Source organism: Callospermophilus lateralis, chromosome 1 (assembly GCF_048772815.1).
Source record: "Callospermophilus lateralis isolate mCalLat2 chromosome 1, mCalLat2.hap1, whole genome shotgun sequence".
NCBI lineage: Eukaryota > Metazoa > Chordata > Mammalia > Rodentia > Sciuridae > Callospermophilus > Callospermophilus lateralis.
The window spans coordinates 194,597,325-194,619,035 of NC_135305.1; the positions used below are offsets into that span (position 1 = coordinate 194,597,325).

Consider the following 21,711-nt stretch of genomic DNA (forward strand, 5'->3'; position numbering starts at 1 on the left):
CTTTTCTCAAGAATGCCTGAAGTAATAAAGGCATTGAAGGGGGAAAAAAATACTATATAGGAAAAGTTAAACCACAGGGGTTCACATTAATCCATTGTTATGCTGTTCAGCCAACATCACACTCTAGAATATACTTAAGACTCTGGCTCCATGAAATGAACCTCACCACGAATCATGGATGAGTCATTTCCTCCATCACGATTTTTTTAAATGAAGCAGAGACATTTGAAAAATCCCACTCCCCTGAAGGTTTCCTCTTGGATTTCAATTGAACCTTCAAAGTGAAGGGGGCCCTGTGGCTTTTGTAATTGGGAAATAAAACCTATTGAAGCTGCTAAACCGCTCACCCTTGATGTTGCTACCTCACAGGGAGAAAACAATCTTTTCCTTATTATGTATAAATTCTTAGTTCTCACTAGCTCTGAAAACAGCCTTTCACTACACCTCTGGCAAGTTGGATACAGAAATGACACAAAGATTCTGACAGTACTCTAAATGAATGCATTTGTATTTCTGCAAAGGAACGCAGAGGATTTAATCTGCACTACGGTGCTAAAACCGATAATAAAACAGAAGAATCGTGCCAATATAAGATCCAAAGGTCACACGATAGTGACACGCGCTACTCCGAGACAAGGGTATAATGATATGTCCTGGGAAGAAAGTAGCCTTCTGAAAAAGCTGTGAACTTTCTGATAACTGCTGTGAAGTTACAAATGGGGCAGATGAGATCTACCTTCCCTTTTCCTTTCAGCTTCTGGACCACCATTAAAATCGGGCAATCATGCAAGAGATGAAAGATGTTTGCAACAAACACAAGTTCCCTTCTATGCCAGGTTCACCAAGACCCCTTTCTTCCTTTCTCACCCATCCCTTGCCACTGTCATTCAGACAGAGGGAGGCTAAGAAAAAGGAAGCAATACTGAGAGGTTTTTAATTTAGCAGCACTAGTCTCTTGGGCACTTGGAGGTGTCACATTTTACCTGTCACAAGATATTAAAAGCAAATATAATTGTTGCAAATTTCAAAATTATATTACTTTGGATATGACATTTTCTTTTTTTTTCATTGAAACATTTCCAATTTTGGAAACACCATTATTTCTAATGTATATTTAGTTTGGTCACTTCTAAAATACTCAAAGTGAATGATTTCTCACACTATGTAGGTGTAAAACATGATTAAGATTTTCCCCCTGAAAGCCTTTTCTTCCTCTGCTTGCTCTCCATTGAACATTACTGTGGATTTCACAAATGCCTCTGAGAAGGGTTCCCAGTTAATTTATAAAATCTGCTATTTAACTTGATTTTCACATAAATTTTACAAAACATTAGCACAACTATGCCCCATGCAATATCTGGAATATACTTACACTAAAATATCATATGTCATTTACCTTAAATAAAAATTTAACTGTATTCTATATTTTTATTTACTGCATCTGTCAACCCTACATCGGGGAATGAAATCTGCTTTTCCAGCGTGGTCACTGCTGTCTTTCTGCTGACCACCAGCTCTGTTCCCAGCTCCTCCTAACAAGGTCTTTCCTTCTTCCTGCCCAAGTCTAAAGTCCTGCCAGGACCTCTGACTGTCAGATCCCAAGGAGTCACATTCCCTGCTTCCAGTCTCTCTTCGGGTTCCTTTGTATCTGTCACTTTTGGTTGATCCCCTACTAGCCACCCTGAAGCCAGTGGGAAAACTAGGGCTCTCCCTCTTGCCTAGATGTACTCCCTGGCATCTCTAGTTTCCACTTTCCCATATTGACATGGGGGATGGAAGGAGAGGCCTCCCATCTCTCTGAACTTCATCTAGAATTTGAGCCTAAGAGAAAAGGGCCTATGCGTCTTAACACTTACAAGGAGGCTCTGTTCTTCCTCCCTGCCCTGGGTTTGCACATTCAGAGTTAACAATTGCCTCCTCTTCCTGTTCTCTTCTCCCCTCAATTCTGAGAACTGTTTATCTGCTTGGGGAAAAGGGTGTGAACAAAAAACTGGTTTCTGGAGAACAAGGGTAACTTTGGAAATCAAAAGGTAAAGATTTGTCACTCCATCTCCAATTTCATTCTGATAATCATCCGATTATAGTGAAACATGCCAGAATTTCATATGTATATTTCATATGTATATTTATATATATTTTACTATGTATAAATATATAAACAATATATAATATATGAAAACATTTTATATATAATATTCACACATATATTGTATATAAATCACATATATTTTAATATATATTTATATATTACACACACACACACACACACACACACACACACACACACACTGGATCTAACCCAGGGGTGCTTAACCCTTGAGCCACATCCCCAGACTTTTTTATTTTTTGAGACAGGGTCTTGCTAAGTTGCTTAGGGCCTTGTTAAGTTGCTGAGGCTGGCCTTGGACTTATAATTCTCCTGCCTCAGCCTTCCAAGTAGCTGCAATGGCAGGTGTGCACAACTGCAACCAGTTGTCATGGCATTTCTTAAAGTCCTTGGAAGATTAAGTCACTCTTTTCTCAAAGAGTAATCACCACTTTAATTACAGATTAACTGGAAAATACTTTAAATAAGGACACCCGAAAACAAAACTTAAGAAGTGGAGGCAAAAATGCCCTCACCTGTTAGTTAACATTCTCATAAAACAAAACATAAAGAAAGAAAGAAGAAAAAATGAATAAGTAAACTTATTAAGGATATGATATGAATTGAAAAACAGGTGCAAGAACTGATTCCTCACAGAGAGAAGGTGATAAGATAAGCAAATCAGATCAGGTAGACATTTTTAAAATATTCTAAGTATTAAGATTTAAGGCAGGGATATAAGATAAGAATATTATAAGAATAAGAAAATGATACTTTATGCTAACATGTTTGAAAGTTTTAATAAAGCATATTATGTACTTGAGACAATATGTTATTGAAATTGACTCAGGTAGAGCAAGAAATTCTTAATTGTTCAATAAAATTGTGAACAATGAGCACAAAAAGAATCATCTCTCCTAAGATTACTGAGAAAGAGCTTCATTATTAATTTTCTCCAGCATTTCTAAAACTGATGATCCCTATGCTGAAATAATTATTTTAAAGCAAAGGGAGTGTTTTAAAACCAGCACTCAAATACAATTGAATCAAGATAAGATACACACACAAAGAATAGATCAATCTTGTGTAGAGGCAAAATTCTAAAAATATAAATACATTCATACAGTAAAATAACAATTTACTGCAACAAAATGAGGCTAATCATTAATGAAGAAAATCTATTAACACATTTAACTTTGTTCAAGAAGTAAAATGATAGGTTTTCCTTATTAGATAATAAAAAAGAATATGGTAAATCCAGTACTCATTCTTAGGTAATTTCTCAAGAGTATTTAGAAAGAATTTGTATCTTAAGGCAACTCAAAAATATCTCAAAGAAGATAAGAACCATTTATTATACTATTATTACTTCCATTTATTATACTAACCATATTTCTGGGAATGTCACAGTGCATTGTAATTGTAACTGATATGAACCTTAGATGTTAGAAAGGAACCAAAATTACAATTTAGACTGATATGATTATATTCTGAGAAATGCAAGAAAATGGGCTGGGAATGTAGCTCAGTGCTTGTGTAGCAAGTGTGAGGACCTGGGTTTGCTATAAAAAAAATAGAATTTCATATCTCTGGGAACTAATAAGAAATCAGGTCAAATAGTTAAATAGAAGTAAATACTTTAAAAAGTTTCCTTTATACCAGCATTAACAGTAAGAAGGTTAAAAATATACAAGATGCTACACATAATATTAACAATTATAAACATTTATAAATAATCCAAGCAAATCATATTAAGTTCTCCTATGAGAAAAGTCAATGAAAGTCTGAAAAGTTGAAATATTTCCAAGTAAAATGGTATAATGTTGATGCCTTTCTCCCCCTTCAATTATACTGGGAATGGGGAAGGGACAGATGTGATCACATCGGCTATAATTGATCCTTATTGAAGTTAAGTGGTGGGTTCATGAAAGTTTATCTCTGCTTTATGTTTCAAATTTTCCATAAAAAAATTAAAAAGAACTTTTCTGTGATATAAAAGAGATCTGAATAAATGAAGAGAAATTACTATGTTTCTAGGTGAGAAGGCCAAAATAGTATAAAGATGTTAAATATTTTCAAGTTATTTAGTAGATTAAATATAACTCTACAGAGGAATTCCAGTGGAAGGTTTTTAAACTTTAAAAATTCACCCAAACCATTCAGAAGAACAGATGAGAATACTTCATATTGTAAACAAGGAAATAAATAATATTCCATAATGTATATGTATACAGTTTCTGTATCTATTCATCTATTAAAGGCATCTAGGTTGCTTCTACAGTTTAGCAATTGTGAATTGTGCTTCTATAAAATATATTGATGTGGTTGCATTACTATAGTATGCTGTTTTTAAGTCTTTAGGGTATAGACCAAGGAGTGGTATAGCTGAGTCAAATGATGGTTCCATTGCATGTTTTCTAAGGAATCTCCATACTGCTTTCCAAATTGGTTGCACCAATTTGCAGTCCCACCAGCAATGTTAAGAGTGTGCCTTTTCCCCACAACCTTGCCAACTCTTATTGTTGATTGTATTCTTGATAACTGCCATTGTGACTGGAGTGAGTTGAAATCTTAGTTTTGATTTGCATTTTTCTAATTTCTAGAGATGTCGAACATTTTTTTATATATTTGTTGATTGATTGTATTTCCTCTTCTGAGAAGTGTCTGTTCAGCTCCTTAGCTCATTTATTGATTGGGTTGTTTGTTTTTTTGGTGTTAAGTTTTTTGAGTTCTTTATAAATCCTGGGGAATAATGCTCTATTGGACATCTGTGTGGCAAAAAATTTGCTCCCCAAATGTAGGCTCTCTCTTCATCTCATTGATTGTAATTTTTGCTGAGAAAAAATTTTTCAGTTTGAATCTGTCCCATTTATTGATTCTTTTTTAAAAATTTTCTTTAGTTGTTAATAGACCTTTATTTTTTTATTTACTTATATATGGTGCTGAGGATTGAACCCAATGCCTCACACATTCCAGGCAAGTGCGCTATCACTGAGCCACAGCCTCAGCCCCCATTTATTGATTCTTGATTTGTTAAGGAAGTTGGGGCCTAATTATGGTATTTACAGGTAAATAGACAGAGTTGGAGAATATCATGCTAAGCAAAATAAGCCAATCTCAAAAAACTAGGGGCTGAATGTTTTCTCCGATAATTGGATGCTAATCCATATGGGGGGTCATGGGATAAGCAGAGAAACTTTAGATAGGGCAAAGGGGAGGAGGGGAGAGAGCAAAGGAAACACGGTAGAATGAAACAGACATCATCACCTTAGGTACGTGTATGCTTGCACAAATGGTATGACTATTTCATGCATAACCAGAGAAGTAAAAAATAGTGCTCCATTTGTGTACAATGAATCAAAGAGCTTTCTACTGTCATGTATAACTGATTAGAATTAATAAATTTAAGAAAGAGTTAATAGAATTGTAGCAATGTTAAAAAAAAGAGAGAGAGAGAGAGAGAGAGAGAGAGAGAGAGAGTGAATGAAGTCTTGCCCTACTAGATGAGACAAGTTCTGAAGCTATAAAAATGGCAGCCACATGGACTCAGTGAAGCAATCAGAGCCATTTGGTCCTATGTATGGGTCGCTCTAGCAATAGAACATTTTGTTAGATTCTTGTCTTACCCTATCTTCTTCGGACCTTTAATCAACATTCCTCTATTCTTTCATTCTGAAATTCCCAATGTGTACACAAATAGGTTTTCACTGTAGACTGTTTCTCATGTCCTCAGGTGGGCAGATAGGGGCTATGAAACATTGGGCCTCATCTGGTGCAACTAACGGGATAACTTGTATCTATGGAAGTCTGGTTTCACTTTGAAATTTTTTCTCTATAGATGAAAGTTAATATGTGTCAAAGAAAAAAAAAAAAGAGACAGATGACAAAATCCCATGAGAAGAAGAGATGGCTGGATGAGATTTCCAAATACCAATGTCTCCTAATTGAAGGAGACATTAGTATCAGCAGGGTTACCTTCTTGTCTTTGTAGCAAAGTCCCTGATAATCTGAGCAGTTATGGGTGTGAGGGGTGTGTGTGGATGGGAATGGAAACAAGGGGAGCGACATCGTAGATTTTTCAATAGAAAAGGGGCTTCCAAAAATATACATGAACTTTCATAGGAGGCACCCTGCAGAGGTGTTGATTTAGCTGCTTCCACAATAAGTATGGCCATCATTAAAGGAATGATGTCATTGGGACTTTACAAGCTCAAGTAGCCTTGTGTTTCTCAGATCATAAGGCAGCAAAGGACAGGACACAGAAAGTAAGATGCTGATTACAGAAGCCAAATAATCTGTTTCTATCAGCATGGTATAGACATATTAATACAATAATATGCCTCTGTCAAAATAATTTTTAATGCTTTCACATTGGCTAATGATTACAAGTAATTTTTATGATCTTCATTATGTTTGATTCTGTTTGCTGTGGCAATTATATTAATGCTTTTTAAATATGGGAAGAAAATACCAATAAGTGATATTTAAAAATTCATCTCTACTGCACTGAAATTTTCTTGACTAACCCCCTCAGCAATGTGCACTTATTTGAACTATATACCCCAAACAACTTCTTTTTTACTTATGTACTAAAATGCATTATATTTTAATTGTTCACTTAGAATTGACTGTCCCTATTAGCTTTTGAGTTCATTGAGGGTAGGGATCATGCCTCGTTTAAACACATAGTAAGCTTTATATATTTGCAGGGTAGATGGAAAGAGGAATAAATGAATGATTATTTATCCCCGCTGGTAGTACTAAATAGCAGCTGTGTATTAAAAATCCAAAGCTTGGCACACATCAATTCTAGCAAGAAAGGACTAGAGAAATCGAGAACCCTCTCACTAAACACAAACAAAATGCTGAGACAAAACATTGAAATTGCATCTAATAAAATATATAGCACTGCCCAAGACAGAGATGAACTAATATAAGGAACAAGAAAGGAACTCAAAGGGGGATTCTTGAGACATTTCTGTCCCATGACATTTTCAGACTCTGGGAGGACACCGAAGACAAGAAGCAGAAAGATGAGAAGGGAGGGAACATGGATGAGGGTCCTGTGGCCACCAAGTCTGGAGACATGATGTTCTCTATCACTTCTCAATAATAGATATCCCAGGGGCTCAGAGAACAGTTTAAGGAGTTCAGTGTCGTTGAGGCTAGAAGAGCTATGTTTCTTGTTTGGGACCCAAAGATTTCTACCCTAAAGTGGAGATACAGGTCATATCCTGAAGGTCTAGAAAGTCTTTAAGGTTTGGTCTTGGATTTCTAAGTTACCCAAATGCCCAATAGAATTAATATAAAATCCTCCAAAGAGAAAAAATTTATTTCACCCCAGGTCTCAAGTTATTGCTAGAAGTAAAATTTCAAATACAATATTCAGTAACCATCAAAAAGCATAAGGTGCTGCTCTTGATAATACAGTAGCCAGGAATCAAAAAAGAAATGACAGGAATATTACCAGAGAGAATCAAGGTTTTGAAGTCAACCAAGGTGGGCTGTCAATTTATATAGTTCATGGTGTTCAGGAAGACAACCACTTATCTTTAAAATGTCAACAAGAAGCTAGAGACATTATGTAGGTGGAAAAGAATCAATTAAAAATTAGAAAAGGGCAAGATGATAACAAAATAAGATCATGAGGAGTGGCTTTAACAGCAGATTTAGTAACCCCAAGGAGAGAATTAGTAGAATCCAGGACAGGTCAGAAGAAATTGCCCACAATGAAGCATGGAAAGATACAATTATGGAGCATACAAAACAAAGACTAAGAGGGGAAAAAAAATGAGACAGTCTACATTCATTTAACTGGACTGCCCGAGAAAAAAGAGAGAGAAAAGGAAGCAGAGGCAGTAATTAAACAGATCATTTCTCAAACCTATAAAACACATCAATCCCCAAAGTTAACAAGTCCAGTGAAGCCAACACAAAATCCACATTTAGAACAACACGGTGAAACAACAAAGAAACTTAAAAATGTTAAAAGAAACCAATAGGAAAAAAAGTTCATTTTTAATATAAAATAAATGATAGTTAACATTTTAACACAATATCAAAAGGCTAAAGCAAAAAGTATAAAAATCAAAAGCATGTGTAGGGAAATTTATCATCAATATACTGAAAGAAAACCACTGACAGAATTCCATTCAGAGAAAAATGAAATGAGGACATTTCCAATGAGGCAACATCTAACAAAATGCTATCAGGCAATCCGGAAGAAATTCCTACATATGGTCTTTAGAAAGAAAAATTGTCGCAGATGAAACCTCGGAGATTCAGCAAACAGTAAAGATATGTCCACGAAAATGCTCACAGCAGTTTTGTAAAACCAGAGATTGGAATAACCCAAAAGCCCACAAATAGTAGAATGGAACATTGTTCAATTGTGGGATAGTATAACAGAATAAATATAATCTTCAGCTTGTGCCACACCATGCATGAATCTTAGAGACAGAATAAATCAGAGCAACAGTAACAACAAAAACCCAAACACACACACACACAAAATGCAAACTGTAGCTGGGCCTGAAGGTGCACACCTGTAATCCCAGCTGCTGGGGAGGCTGAGGCAGGAAGATCACAAGGTCAAAGCCAGCCTCAGCAACTTAGTGAGGCCCTAAGCAAATCAACAAGGTCATCTCTGAATAAAATATATTTTAAAAAGGGCTGGGAATGTGGCTCAGTGATTAAACACCCCTGGGTTCAATCGCTGGTACCAAAGAAAAAGAAGAGAATGCACAAAGTACATTTCAATTACATAAAGATCAAAAAGGCAAAAGTAAATTATATTATTTGAGACTGTGTAGCTACAGAACAGAACTAAAACTCAAAAAAATTCAATATGGAGAAGGAGGACATGGAAAATTTCTGGGTTTCTGGTTATGTTTGTGGTTTTAAAAGGTGCGGGAATAACTTGGTTTCTCATTTGACAATAAATTCAGCTGCCCATTTACATTTAGCATACAGTTGTGCCTCAGCATCCATTGGGCTTGGTTTCAAGACTTCTCCCATACCCAAATCTGTAGATGGTCAAGTCCCTTATATAATATGGCATAGTATAGGTTGGGTGTCTCTTATCCAAAATGTTTGACCCCAGAAGTGTTTCATATTGTGGAGTTTTTCAGACTTTGGAATATTTGCACAGACTTTACCAGTTAAGCAACTCTAATCCAATTATCAATCTGAAACTTCATGTAACCTACACATCTTTCTGCATACTTTAAGTCTTCTCTAGATTACTTATAAATATAAGTTATAAGTAATAATTTATTGTACAATAAATTTAAAATGTAAATACAGATTGATGTTATCAACAAGAGAAGAAACTGTACCTGGTCAGAATAGATCAATCTTTTTTTCAAACATTTTTGATCTGAGGTTGATTGTGGATCTAGAACCATGGATATGGACGGACAACTGTATTTTTACATTTTTCTTATATTTCATAATAAGTTTTAATTTCAAAGAAAGGCTGACCACATTCAAACTCTCCTAAATAGCTCTCAGAATGATCTACCAGAGAATATGCTGAGTTGCTTTTGCAATCAAAAAACTGTCTACATTGTGATCTTTCCATCAGCATATTTTTTTTTTCTTTTTGGTACTGGGGATTGAACCCAGGGGCACTTAACCACTGAGTCACCTCCCCAGCACTTTTTAATATTTAGAGACAGGGTCTCTCTAAGTTGCTTAGGGCCTCATTAAGTTGCTGAGGCTGGCTTTGAACTTGTGATCCTCCTGTCTCAGGCTCCCCAGCCTTTGGGATTATAGGCATACACCACCTTGCCCTGTTTCCATCAGTATTTTAATGACTTAAAATGCTTTCTGTATGAGGTTATGTGTACATGTGCTCACATGCCTGAGTTACATGCACCTTCACATGTTGAAAGCAGGAGATTCAAGTTTAGGGTAACACTTCTATTTTCAGATATTCCTTCTTTGGGCATTGGGATCCCTATGTTAAAAAATAAGGTTGCTATTTTATTGTTTCTGTTTTTCTAACCAAATTGCAAATAATTTCTTTTTTATATGTCATTGGCAATTTCTGTACAAATTATAGTTTGAATGCAATTACTAAAATTTATGTCTATATTTAACACTTCTGAACTAATTTCCAAAATTAGAACACGTCTTCTTTTCATGTGGTCTTATATTGACATTTGGAATCACCATGGAAGAAAAAAAATCCAGAAAAAAATATGACTCTGAAATGTTTTGTCCTTGGAATAGCAAAGCTAGAAAGCCTAATTACGACTATCAGGTATATTTTCAGACATCTTCCCTGAAAAATAACAAATATGCCAAGTAAAAGAAATGGAATGATTCACTCCAAGAAGTCAAAGGGATGTCAAGTGTCACACTAGAGAGCAAAAATAGAAGAGAAGATCTTGCTGCTATAAATCAAAAGTAAAATAAAAGGCAGAAGAAGGCAGATGCTTGGGAGTCTTTAAAAACACTAAAAACAAATTTATCCTACCCACTGAGGCAGGTGTAGCATGCTAATTATGGCATAAAATTTTCCATTAGCTTCATTTCAGGTTTCTTTTTATTGCCCCTACCCTTATGTTACTCCTTTTCCTTAGATTTTCACTTATATATTCTTCCTGTACTATGGGACCCTAATCGGTATTATTACATGGTAAGGTAGGAAAAAAATCATTCTGTAAACAAAGACCTCTCCCTTAGGTATTTCTCAACTGCTGATTTTTGTTGAATTGGTGACAACAAAAGAACACACAGTGTAATTTCATTCTTTCTCACTTTTTGGTCATTTCTTAGCAAATCTGAAGTCTTTCGTGGTGATTGGTAAAGAATCAAAGTTTGGAGTTCCGTACTGAAATGGGATATCTCCCAAGATGAGTGAAATATTTACCTGGAATTGGGGTTAGAGAGATTCCCATGCCCCCAGTGTTCTCTAGAAATAGATAGAAAATAAAATTCAATAGTGGGCAAAACCCCAACTCATCAAAAAGCCAAACTGATGAAATAAGTGTAGCTTCATCAGTAGAACCAGGTGGTGCTCACACAAGAGTTTTGAAGGAATTCAAGGATGAAATAGGGAAGCTGTTGGCCAAGATGCTGGATCCAATATTACAGCCATTGCCAGCAAAAGAGCAGATTGTGAACGTCATTCTGTTCATTAGAAAGGGTCAAGAGAGGACCCAGGGAACCTTAGAGAAGCAAGCATCTCATCCACTTGTCCAGTCTCCAATAAAGAACAGTGTCATTAGACATTAAGACAAAAATAACTTCCCAGAGGAAAGACAAGAAGGCTTCTGAAAAAGGAAAGCATGAGTCACTGACTTATTATTGGTCTCTGAGGCATGTAAATAAAAGGCCAAATGGTGGTAGCACGTAAATACTTCTTTTTGAAGTGTAAACATGAGGTGAGACAAAGAAAATAAGGGGATATATCCAAATTTATGGATAAGACAAACTATCATTTCTATCCCCCATCATGAATTCCTATTTAATAGTGAGCAGGGACACTTTTTGACACTTAAAAGATACAATTGTGGGGTAAAGGACACAATACTCGACACTGTGGGTAACAAATTTTTTTACGAAATACATTACTATCTGGTCATACAGAAAAGAGATACATTCAGTCGTGTCCAGAAGCATTTTTACTGAGCATTAATTGACACCAGAGCTTGTACACAGCAGTCAGACTGGAGTGGCAAAGAAGGACCATTCTGTCCTCAAGTAGTTCTGTCTACTTGAGATGATGCCAAGAACCATGGAATAGGCCCTGATAGGCTGCTCAAGTCTTGCTTTAGGCCCTGCAAATGCTTATGACTAGATGGTGACTGGTGACTGAAATTAGGTGGGTAAATCATGACTATGCAATGACACATCCCCTGGGATCACAATCAGCAATAGCATTAACATACTATGCTTTAAGGGGAATAGATTTAAAGCAAAGTACCAGTGCAAATTCCCTTGTTAAACTTAATGGCAAGGGTAATACCAACAAATATTAAAACCTGATTATATTGCTTTGTTTGGTGGGGGAGAACAGTGAATCTTGAACATGAGACTCCGACATCATTATATCCCCTTTTCTCATAAAGGAAAGCAGAAATGATCAAAGTGTTTGCTACTGCTGTTAACATCACATTTTAATGTGATGCTCCCATATATGCAGGCACAGGCACCAAATTTCCAAAAGCCTCATGAAAAGGAAATTACCTGTTGTTTATTATAATTTTAAAAACATAGAATTCAAGAAGAAAAGGACCATTTACCAAAGCTCCGATGCATTCTGCAAGTGCAATACAATTTACAACTTTGCTGAAAGGCCTGGGAAGAATTTTCTCGGCTCAACTGAGAATATCCAGATACAGAGAATGATTTTGGCAGCACCAAGCACAGGAGATTGATGTCTTCCCTACAGTTGATATGTTTCTCTTTTCTAATCAGTTTTAAACACCTACCTTCCCCTTTTTCTGTGACATTAGCTTGAGACTATCATTCTAAAGAAATTTAGAATGCATGTATATGGAGAAGGTGTGAGTAAGCTCTGGCATGAGAGGAAACAAATGCCTTGGTGATCAGATTACTCATTCTCAAAGCATCTAATGGCAGTTCCATGAGAACTCTAAAGAAAAACAAGAGCTGAAAAAGAAATCCTCACAAAAACAAATATTGTCTGCTCTAGTTTCCATCATAAATTTACTTTCTTTTCTTGCACAATTTTTAAAATGGCATATAACAGGGGTCATTTAAAGTCTCATTTACTATTTAGAAAATAAATTGAAATGGGGCTCAGTCGTAATTAGTTCTTAGATGTAATAATCAGGCAAAAATTCTCTGCCTTCTTCTTCGGAGCCACACTGGAAAATGACATCAGAGACTTTCTCTTCTTTTTTTATTTTCTTTTATTTTATTGTGTGTGTGCAGTGGAGTATGTGGCTACAGCATATCCTCAACCAGTGTGTTCTGGATGAGTTTCCTACTCCTCTTCTTCTTCCTACTCCTTCTAAAGAAAAATTGGGTCTACATTCTGAGCCTCTTTTGAAATGAATATGAATGGAAAAGAATTGCAATCCTATCTCCCAAGACCTCGAATTTGAAACCTGGGTAGCAAGGAATTGCATGTCAATACCTTGAGCCAAAGAAGTCGCTTGAGAAGAACTAAAATGTCAACAGATAAAATTGGCAAACATCAGTATCTTGTGTCTGTAAATGAACAAATATCTTGCCTATCAAATTGACATAAGTAAATATCCCTTCAATGTCAAAGGTTAAAATGTACACACGTACACACACAGACATACTCTGCCAGTGGGAATGTAAATGATTTTTAAAGGGAATTATGGAACACGTATAAAAAAGCACTTTGAAAGCTAATTGTGGTTCTTCTACTTCTGGGGATTTGTCCTAGTGGGAGATTAAAGAATCTGCACAAAGATTTAGCCTCAATGATGGCAACCAACTTTGTAATAGCCAAAAACAAAACCATCTAATTGGTCAGTACTAAGTATTAGCCAAGTTAATTATAGTATATTAAAATGACAGAGCACCATGCAGCTATTTGAAATTCTATAGAATTCATGCTGATGTAGAACAATGTTCACAATTTTGTTAAATTAGAAAATGCATGTTAAAAGCAAAATGTGCTCCAAATTTTGTAGATTAGGTATGGTGCCTATGTATACACTTAAGTGTAGCTTCTAGCAGGAGGGAAACATCTCCCATGAGAAATGTGTGTCTTGGGAAGTACATCAAAGGCATCTTTGGATATTAGTGTTTTGTGTCTCCTTTTCTTCATCTTTCTCTTTATCTGAATTTTCTGATTCATCTGTGATTAATATGCATACTTGTGCAATAAAAATTTTTAAAAATGGAGAAGATTTTTGAAAATCCATAGTGTAGGTGCAACATAATCTTTCTAAAAAAGAAAATGAAATATCTCATTTGAATTCACTGTGGCTGCTGAGTTCACCAGGAAGGCTTTGTAAGTTAAAATCAGATGACAACGATAGATAGAAATGGAGGGGAACAATCTACACTCAAAAACCTTCTGATTAGCAGATTTCCTGTTCTTCTGCGTCAAGTTTTTTAACACTAAAAAGTCCTTCTAATAAACACTAAAAATCAAAAAGCCGATATTGAGATTTGCTGTTATCTATGAAACTGATTCTTAGAATATATTGCCTTTTATTTTAGATCAAAGCATCAAAACTGTCTTTGATACAAAACAGCCCTGTAGATCCAGCATTTACATCTGAAGTCAACTTATTTAGAATCACAGATTTTTTTTTTTTTTAAATCCCTGATTTTCTCTTCATCTCTACCATGAAAGATGGTTAGTGGTAGTACCACTTCAAGAGTATCAGAGATGCTTAGTTTCTGAACCAGTCCTTTCCAATGCAGGAAATTAAAAACACAAACAGGAACAGCCAGTCAATCAAAAGATGGGCTTTGTGAGCAATGTCAGAGCTCTCAGTGCTCTCGGGATTCAAATTAGGGAGTTAATTTCTGCCTAGGCAGTACACTCACTAAGCAATTTGCTTTCTTTTAACTCAAGTTACCCCTTCCATCAACTGGAGAAATGAATCCAAATTAAAATCCCTATTCATCCACTACTGCCAAAGGCATACTCCAGCCCAGTCTGGGGCCCAGCAACAGATCTCATCAGTTAAAATTTTAATCATTGTATCTCAGAGCCCTCAAAAGGGATAATTTGGGGTAGGGGAAAAACTGAAAACTCCTAGTTACTGCTGACATGGAAGTGGATATTTTGGGGATTTTTTAATGTACTTAATCATTAAATTTCCCCATGGTTTTTAGTTTTCTTTTCTTTTTTTTTTTTTCCCTTTTTCAGTGAATACTTCCTAGATACTAGGTGGATAGGGGTGACTCTAATGATTTTAGTCACTTTCCTCATGCAGTTTACATTCTAGCAGGAAGGAAACATCTCCCATGAGAAACCATAATTACAAATAGTAATGAGTACCACAAAGCAGGGGAACACCGTCTCAGAGAGATCAATGGGAGAGGTTAGTTTACCTTGGTTGGTCCCAGAACATTTGAAGAAGTGGCACTTAGGTTGTGACATGGAGGATGAAAATCACTCACATCCCTCATGACACTGTCAGGGTTTAGATCACAACCCCCAAAATATGGCATCTTGGAGGTCACTCTCTGACCTTCTCCTGCCTTCCTCCTCTGACCTACCACCTGTGAGAGCAGTTCACAAGATCCTTATTCCACAGGTTCCTGCCCCATCTCTGGAGGCCAAGGAGAACCCGGACAAGCAAACCTTGCTAAGCTTTCATATTTTATCACCACCAGATTAGACCCCTTCTCCTCACACAATTGTGTATGCCTCAGCCATAAAAATGCTTTGTTTTCCCTGGGTTTTTGAGTCCTCATCTATGCCCCACAAAATTTTGGTTAAATAAATTTGTCAATGCTTTTTTTCTTGGTAATCTATCTTTGGTTATATAGAAGTGTCAGTCATACATCTTGTGATCAGTGAGGAAAAGATATGACCTTTTCTCTCCATTCATTCTTTCAATTTAATTGGCATCCCTCTCTCCTGGCCTTCCTCCTACCTGCCCGACAATTCTGAGTCAGCCTTCATGAGGCGATCTTCTTCTATCCAAGTTTTAGACTCTGAAATTCTTCAGGATTAAGTTCTAGCCCATCTTCTTATCTCAGTCTGAGGTTCTTCCCAAGGCATCCAATCCACTCCTATGACCTCAGAGATCACCTCTGTCAATAACTTCTTAATTTGACTTTTTATCAAATACTTCTTTTCCTAGACTCAGTCAACTGCCACAAATGGATATCCCATAGAAATCTCAAATGTAATGTAAAAAAAAAGATATTTCACTCTTGAATCTTCTCCTTCTCCGTCTTCCTAAATGGGACCGTTCACTCAGCTGCCATATGAGTAACCAAGGAATCAAACACGATCCCTCATTGTCCTTCTTCTACAATATACATTTGGCAATTCGGCTGTGTCCAGTGATACCTAAGATATATCTAGGATTTCACAACATTTTTTTTCAACTCCCGTGCCATCAACTCTACCAAATTTCTTTCAGTCTTGCATTCAGCCTTGCCTCCAAATTATTGCCTCAAATGCAAATTTCCAATTACTCTCTGGTTTTAAAGTTCTCCCATTTTCCAAAGATCAAGTCTAAAATCATTTGAATGGTTTCTAAGATTCTGTATGATCTGCTTACTGCTTATTTTTTTAAGTCTCATTCCATGTGAATCTTCACATTAGTCTAGCCACAGTAAATTTATTTCAGTTTCTAAAATTTACAAAGGACTTTCTCTTCTGAGAGAATTTGCACATACTGTTCCTTTCACCTGAACATCTCAAGTCTCCATGCTACATGTGATCAAAGCATGACACCCATCTCTATACCAGATATGCGTACATTAGGCTGTGAGCAATAGATTACCTAATGGAGATGATTTCAGCAATGAAGACATTTAATTTTAATGATTGTATGTCACAAAAAATCTGAAAGTAGGCACTTCCAAGGTTGGTATGAGACCAACACTTTTCCTTTTCTTCTCTGCCATTCTGTGCATGTTTATGTTTTAATTTACGGTCCATTACCTAACTACTGTCAGAGATTTGTGCTCCATGTTCTGATATGACTACATCCAGCTAGAAATAAGGGGGAAGAATGCTCATTTTGTGTGTGTATCACCTCCTGCCAGATTGGAAAAAAAAAAAAAAAAAAAAAGCCCTCATCACATTCTCCTCCATTGCATTGGCCAGTTCTGCATCACCTGGCGATGAAAGATTGCTTTGGTGAGTATCTGGGGATGGATAAGAAGAAAAAGGGGATGAAATGGCTGTTGGTTTTACAATCAGTGGCATCTGCCATTCTTTAATGTACTGATCAAAAGAACAATCAAAGATGGATATAACTAGAGACCATCATGTTAAGTGAAATAAGTCAATCTGAGAAGGTGAGGGGTCATATGTTTTCTCTCATGTGTGGAACCTAGAGAGGAAAGAGGAAAAGAAATTCAGGGGAATCCCATGAACATCAAAGGGAGATCAGTAGAGGAAAAGGATCAATGGGTGGAAGAGAGGGAAGGAGGGAAGAAATTCTGGGAAGGGATATTGGCCAAATTAGATATTGTTTGCGTGTATGAATATGTAACAACAAATCCCATCATTAGCTGCAACTATAATGCACAAATAAAAAATGGAAAATAAAGGATGATGGGAGAAAAAAAGACAAAACCATTAAAGGAATAAATATGTCCATTTTGTTCACTGTCTTCTCTTTGAGCTAATAATGGCTTCAACTCTGGGAAATACATCTGTTTTACACACTGCTATAAGCCTGGAATCCTCACAATGCTGGGCCCACATAGGTCAGTCAGTGTTGATAGAAGGATCAAATTAATGAATATTAAAGAGAATAGCAGAAGCAGAAAGCAGGTTCAAAGGAGACAAAACTTAAACTGATTGCCCTATCTCAAATCTCATGGTTGAACTTTCGATTCCATTTAAATTGAAAATAATGCTTTTATCAAAAAATTAGACATTTTTTAATAAGTGCTCAATTCTTCACACAGTGACTACAACTTTCCTAATCTCTCCAACTCCTTCCACGTGGGTAGATACAGGGTCTTATTTTTATCACTGAGATCCAGGAATGAATTATTTTTAAAAAATAAAATTTTAGGGCTGGGGTTGTGGCTCAGTGGTAGAGTACTTGCCTAGCACATGTGAAGCCCTGGGTTCGATCCTCAGCGCCACATACAAACAAATAAAATTAAGGTATTGTATCCAACTACAACTAAAAAATAAATATTTTCAAAAATTAAAATAAATTATTAAACCCTGTTAAGGAGTTATATGATCCCGAACAATTTAAACTGTCTTCTGTACATACATATAAGTTAATTCTTGGCTCAATCATTTAAATATCATTCAAAAGTACATAAAATCTTAAAAAGAACAGATATAAAATTTTTGGTCTAAATTTTCTACCCTTGAAAGAATCACACCAACAGAGAAGTTTGTAATTCAGGTTGGCTGAATAGGAAGATGGCAAATGTAAAATGTTGGGCACAAGAAGTTGCTAGGTGCATTTTAGTTCTTATATCTCGTCCAAAAGGAAGGTTTTACTCCTATTTCTATCATGTCCTAAGTACATACCTATGTGCAAGTTGATTATGTTCTTTGGATGGCAAATGATAAGGTAATCTTAAACTAACCTTTCAGTTATAAATATAGTCACCCCACAATTTAAAAACCTAAAAAAGGCAAATGATATTGAGTACAGTCAGCTATAACCGACCTAACAAAAGACTTAGAGGCACACTCACATTCCTGAGAGTGTCTATTTCTACAGATGTAGAATTTCTGCTTAGTTTCTGATGGGCATTATGTTTGGTCCTGTCAAAATACATAGGGCACTGAGTTACAAACATCACATTTAAAAAAAAAAAAGAATCTTAAATATCAACACATGCAAGAGTAGGTTTCATATTTTAAGTGTTTTTTTATTTGAAATTTTTTAAAAAAATGCTTAAAAACAAAAAATGACTTTAACATTGGCAAAGGGAGTCCCCCAAAGAAAAAAAATATATAAACAGATGGCTGAGAAAGATCACCCACATGCAGAACACAGATCTTGAGGAGGCATTTCTAAGAATGAAGTAGCACTTCCCAGCCTGGGCCACTTCCCACAAGGATCCTTGTTTAACCCATGGAAAACACCAAGCTTACACCATGGGCCAAGGGGAACCTGAACCCTTTCCCATGGCCTCACAGTAATTAGTTTCCAACTGTCCCCAGTGTTCTCAGAGAAGCTAAGTACCAGTCACTTGAGACCAGCAATTCTCTAATAAATCAGCCTTCCATGATCAGCCCCGAACTAGCATCTTCCTAGTGAATGGGCTGTTCAGCCCTAGCTAAGCATATTAAACATTCAATTTAATGTATGACACACATCTGTTCCACTTTCTCAGTGAGCAGAAGTTTCAAGACAACTGAAGTCCCAGACTTAATCAACGAGGGAAAAAAAAAAAAAAAATCTTGGCAGTGTTTAAAACTGAGTTTTAAAATATAATCCAAATGAGGGCGAGAGAGACCATTTTGCTGTAACTAATGAGATTATATAATACCTAAATAAAACCCCCAAAATTACCTGAGAAGAAACGCTAGATCTTTTAACTGGGCCCATTTTTTTTTTTTTTTTTCCCTTTCAAGGCCATCAACATTTCCCAAAGACCTTCATGTACGCCTGGCCCAAGGCATTAAAGAGCAAGATAAAATGGCAAGCCTTCTACAAACACAACAATTTAACCCCTCGGATGCCAGAGGACCATAAAAGGAAAACTCACAGACTTGTCTTTCACCAGGAGAGCACAACACTGGACTCCAGCCATCAGCATCTTGTGCGGGTTCCAGGCCACCGAGTCAGCCCTATTGTGTTAAAGAAAGGGACAGAGTGGGAAGGGGACTTGATTAGTTTCCACGGGCAAAAGGACATTCAGTCCTCACACATAAGTGACTGCTCTACAGGATTCCTTGTCTGAGTCATCTGGGGGAATTTAGAAGGTTTTTGTTTTGTTTCAGGAAAAACAATTATTTCATTTTTGCCTGTTTTCAAAATGTTACTTCAATGGGCAAAGTCCAAAGACATTCTTTTTTTCCCAGATAAAAGTCAGTCGCAAATGAGGAAAGGACATTTACCTGTGGATACCATGTAGAAGCCTGCGGTGCTTCCTTGACATCAAAGCTGAGCCACCCCAAGAAGCCTGTTGAGATATTTATATAACCAAGGCAATGTTACTTCCATGTTATTTGTTTACCAGTGGGTTGTCATATAGAAAATCCTCAGTGACAATCTCAATCTGTGTTATTTGGTATTTGGTTTTATGTTCTGTTAACCAATTTGTACTCCAGGGATTTTTTTTTTTTTTAAATCTTTTTATTTTTTGGAACTGGGATTGAACCCAGGGCATGTGAGGCAAGGGCTTTACCACTGAGCTACATCCCAGCTCCAGGGGATTTTAATCTCTGGCTCTACTTAGGCAACCAGAATCTCATCACAATAGATGGGCCCTTAGTGAACCTTAGAATGTATATTCACACATCATAAATACATTGGCACACTAACCACTTGAATTTGTGCAGATAAAATGAGATTTTTAAAAAGATAGTCCATGCCCACTTGAAGCCTAGACTCTAAAAGGGACAATGTTTTCACAAAGCTGACATTTTGACATTCACACTGTATGGTGAGTCATAGGCCAATGGCTGGAATTCTAAGCAATGAATGAAGCACATTATTGACAAAGTGGATGAAAGGTTCACGGGGATGATTAGGTGGCAACCTACCCTTTAATGAAAGAACTATTCAGTCAAATGGCATTCAGACACATTTGCAAATCAAAGGCGGGGGAGTGGAGGAGGGAAACCTTGGGACTTTCAAGGAAGTTAGTTATTCACTGGAGAGGCAAATTTTCTGCATACAGGAGAAGGGAGCAGAGAAAAGGGAAATGAAAGGAAGTCCCACAATCAATAGGTCAGGAAAGTAGGAAGAAGGGATCAAGGTAGGAAATACAAAAGTCAGTTTGATCCTTGAAAATTGTTCAGTCTTCCAAATTTTAATCTAGTAGGACAAGGAAGCATGAGTGCTGTGGAAGAGTCTGGGGGAACTAGCTTGGGCTAGGCTGAATGCTCTCGCATTTATTTAATTCTTACAATATCACCCTGGGGGTGGAGTTATTATCAACCTCAATATTTACAGATCAATGGAAGCTCAGAGGTGGGAAGCTAATTGTCCAAGGTCTCCTGGATGATAAAATCAGATCTAGGATCCAAAACCAATTTTCTATTAGTGAAGGTGACCATTGGAAAACTTGGGGAGTATTAAAATGGGGAACTGAGGGTAATGGACATACTTTAGGCAAGAGGTGAGTTCAAGAGGTGCCAAGGATATAGAAAAGGTGTCCTACTTCAACTATAGAATTAAAAAAGATAGGTGGATAACAATATCACATAGAAAGAAATGACAGGATTGTATTCAATATAAATGTGAAAGATAAAGGAAATGAGACACTTCTATGATTCTCAGTTTATTACCAAAGCTGAACCCATTGGTAACCAATGAAGATAAAACATAGCAGAGGGCACTCTGTGGCCTTGACTCCCACTTAAAAGGCAACTCTCCCCTTAAGGGCTGGAAGTGGGTTGAGGTGAGTGAGTCACTTAATTACACAATTTAAAAATGAACTTGGTCTCAAATCTGGACTCTTGCATGGCCCTAAAAGTGAATTTAAAGTGCTTACATTTGAGTCCTTGAACATCTCTGGTCTCATCCTAGTTACAGCTCTGATTTCATGAAATAATGTCTTGAACAACTCCATGAGATGCCCAAAGGCTTCTGTACTCGATGTATCTTGAGGGTGGTGTGTGTGTGAGTCCCACAGACTCCTTGTAAAGAGACCTTGTCTTGGGGCTGCCAGCTAAGTGACCTTCTTGCCATACTGTCATACTGTCTCCCCAGTCCTACTGGGACTCACAACAGACCATGGGTGACTAAGATGGACCACAGAAGCTACTGCCTTCAGCATCCTAGCTTACTAACTGAAGGTCCCCAAGTCTGAATTTTGAGATC

The 21,711-nt window shown here is 36.7% G+C and overlaps 1 protein-coding gene across 7 annotated transcripts in view; it reads right to left on the reverse strand.

The window, feature by feature from the left end:
- The window catches only part of Gadl1 (glutamate decarboxylase like 1), a 455,087-nt gene that overhangs the window by 94,571 nt on the left and 338,805 nt on the right, over positions 1-21,711 (reverse strand). For all 7 annotated transcript variants that reach the window (XM_076868723.1, XM_076868717.1, XM_076868711.1 and 4 more), the window contains 2 exons: positions 19,782-19,846; positions 19,430-19,511 (listed from right to left, as the gene is read on the reverse strand). In XM_076868723.1, coding sequence (XP_076724838.1) covers positions 19,430-19,511; positions 19,782-19,846 — 147 coding nt within the window. The remainder of the gene's footprint in view (positions 1-19,429; positions 19,512-19,781; positions 19,847-21,711) is intronic.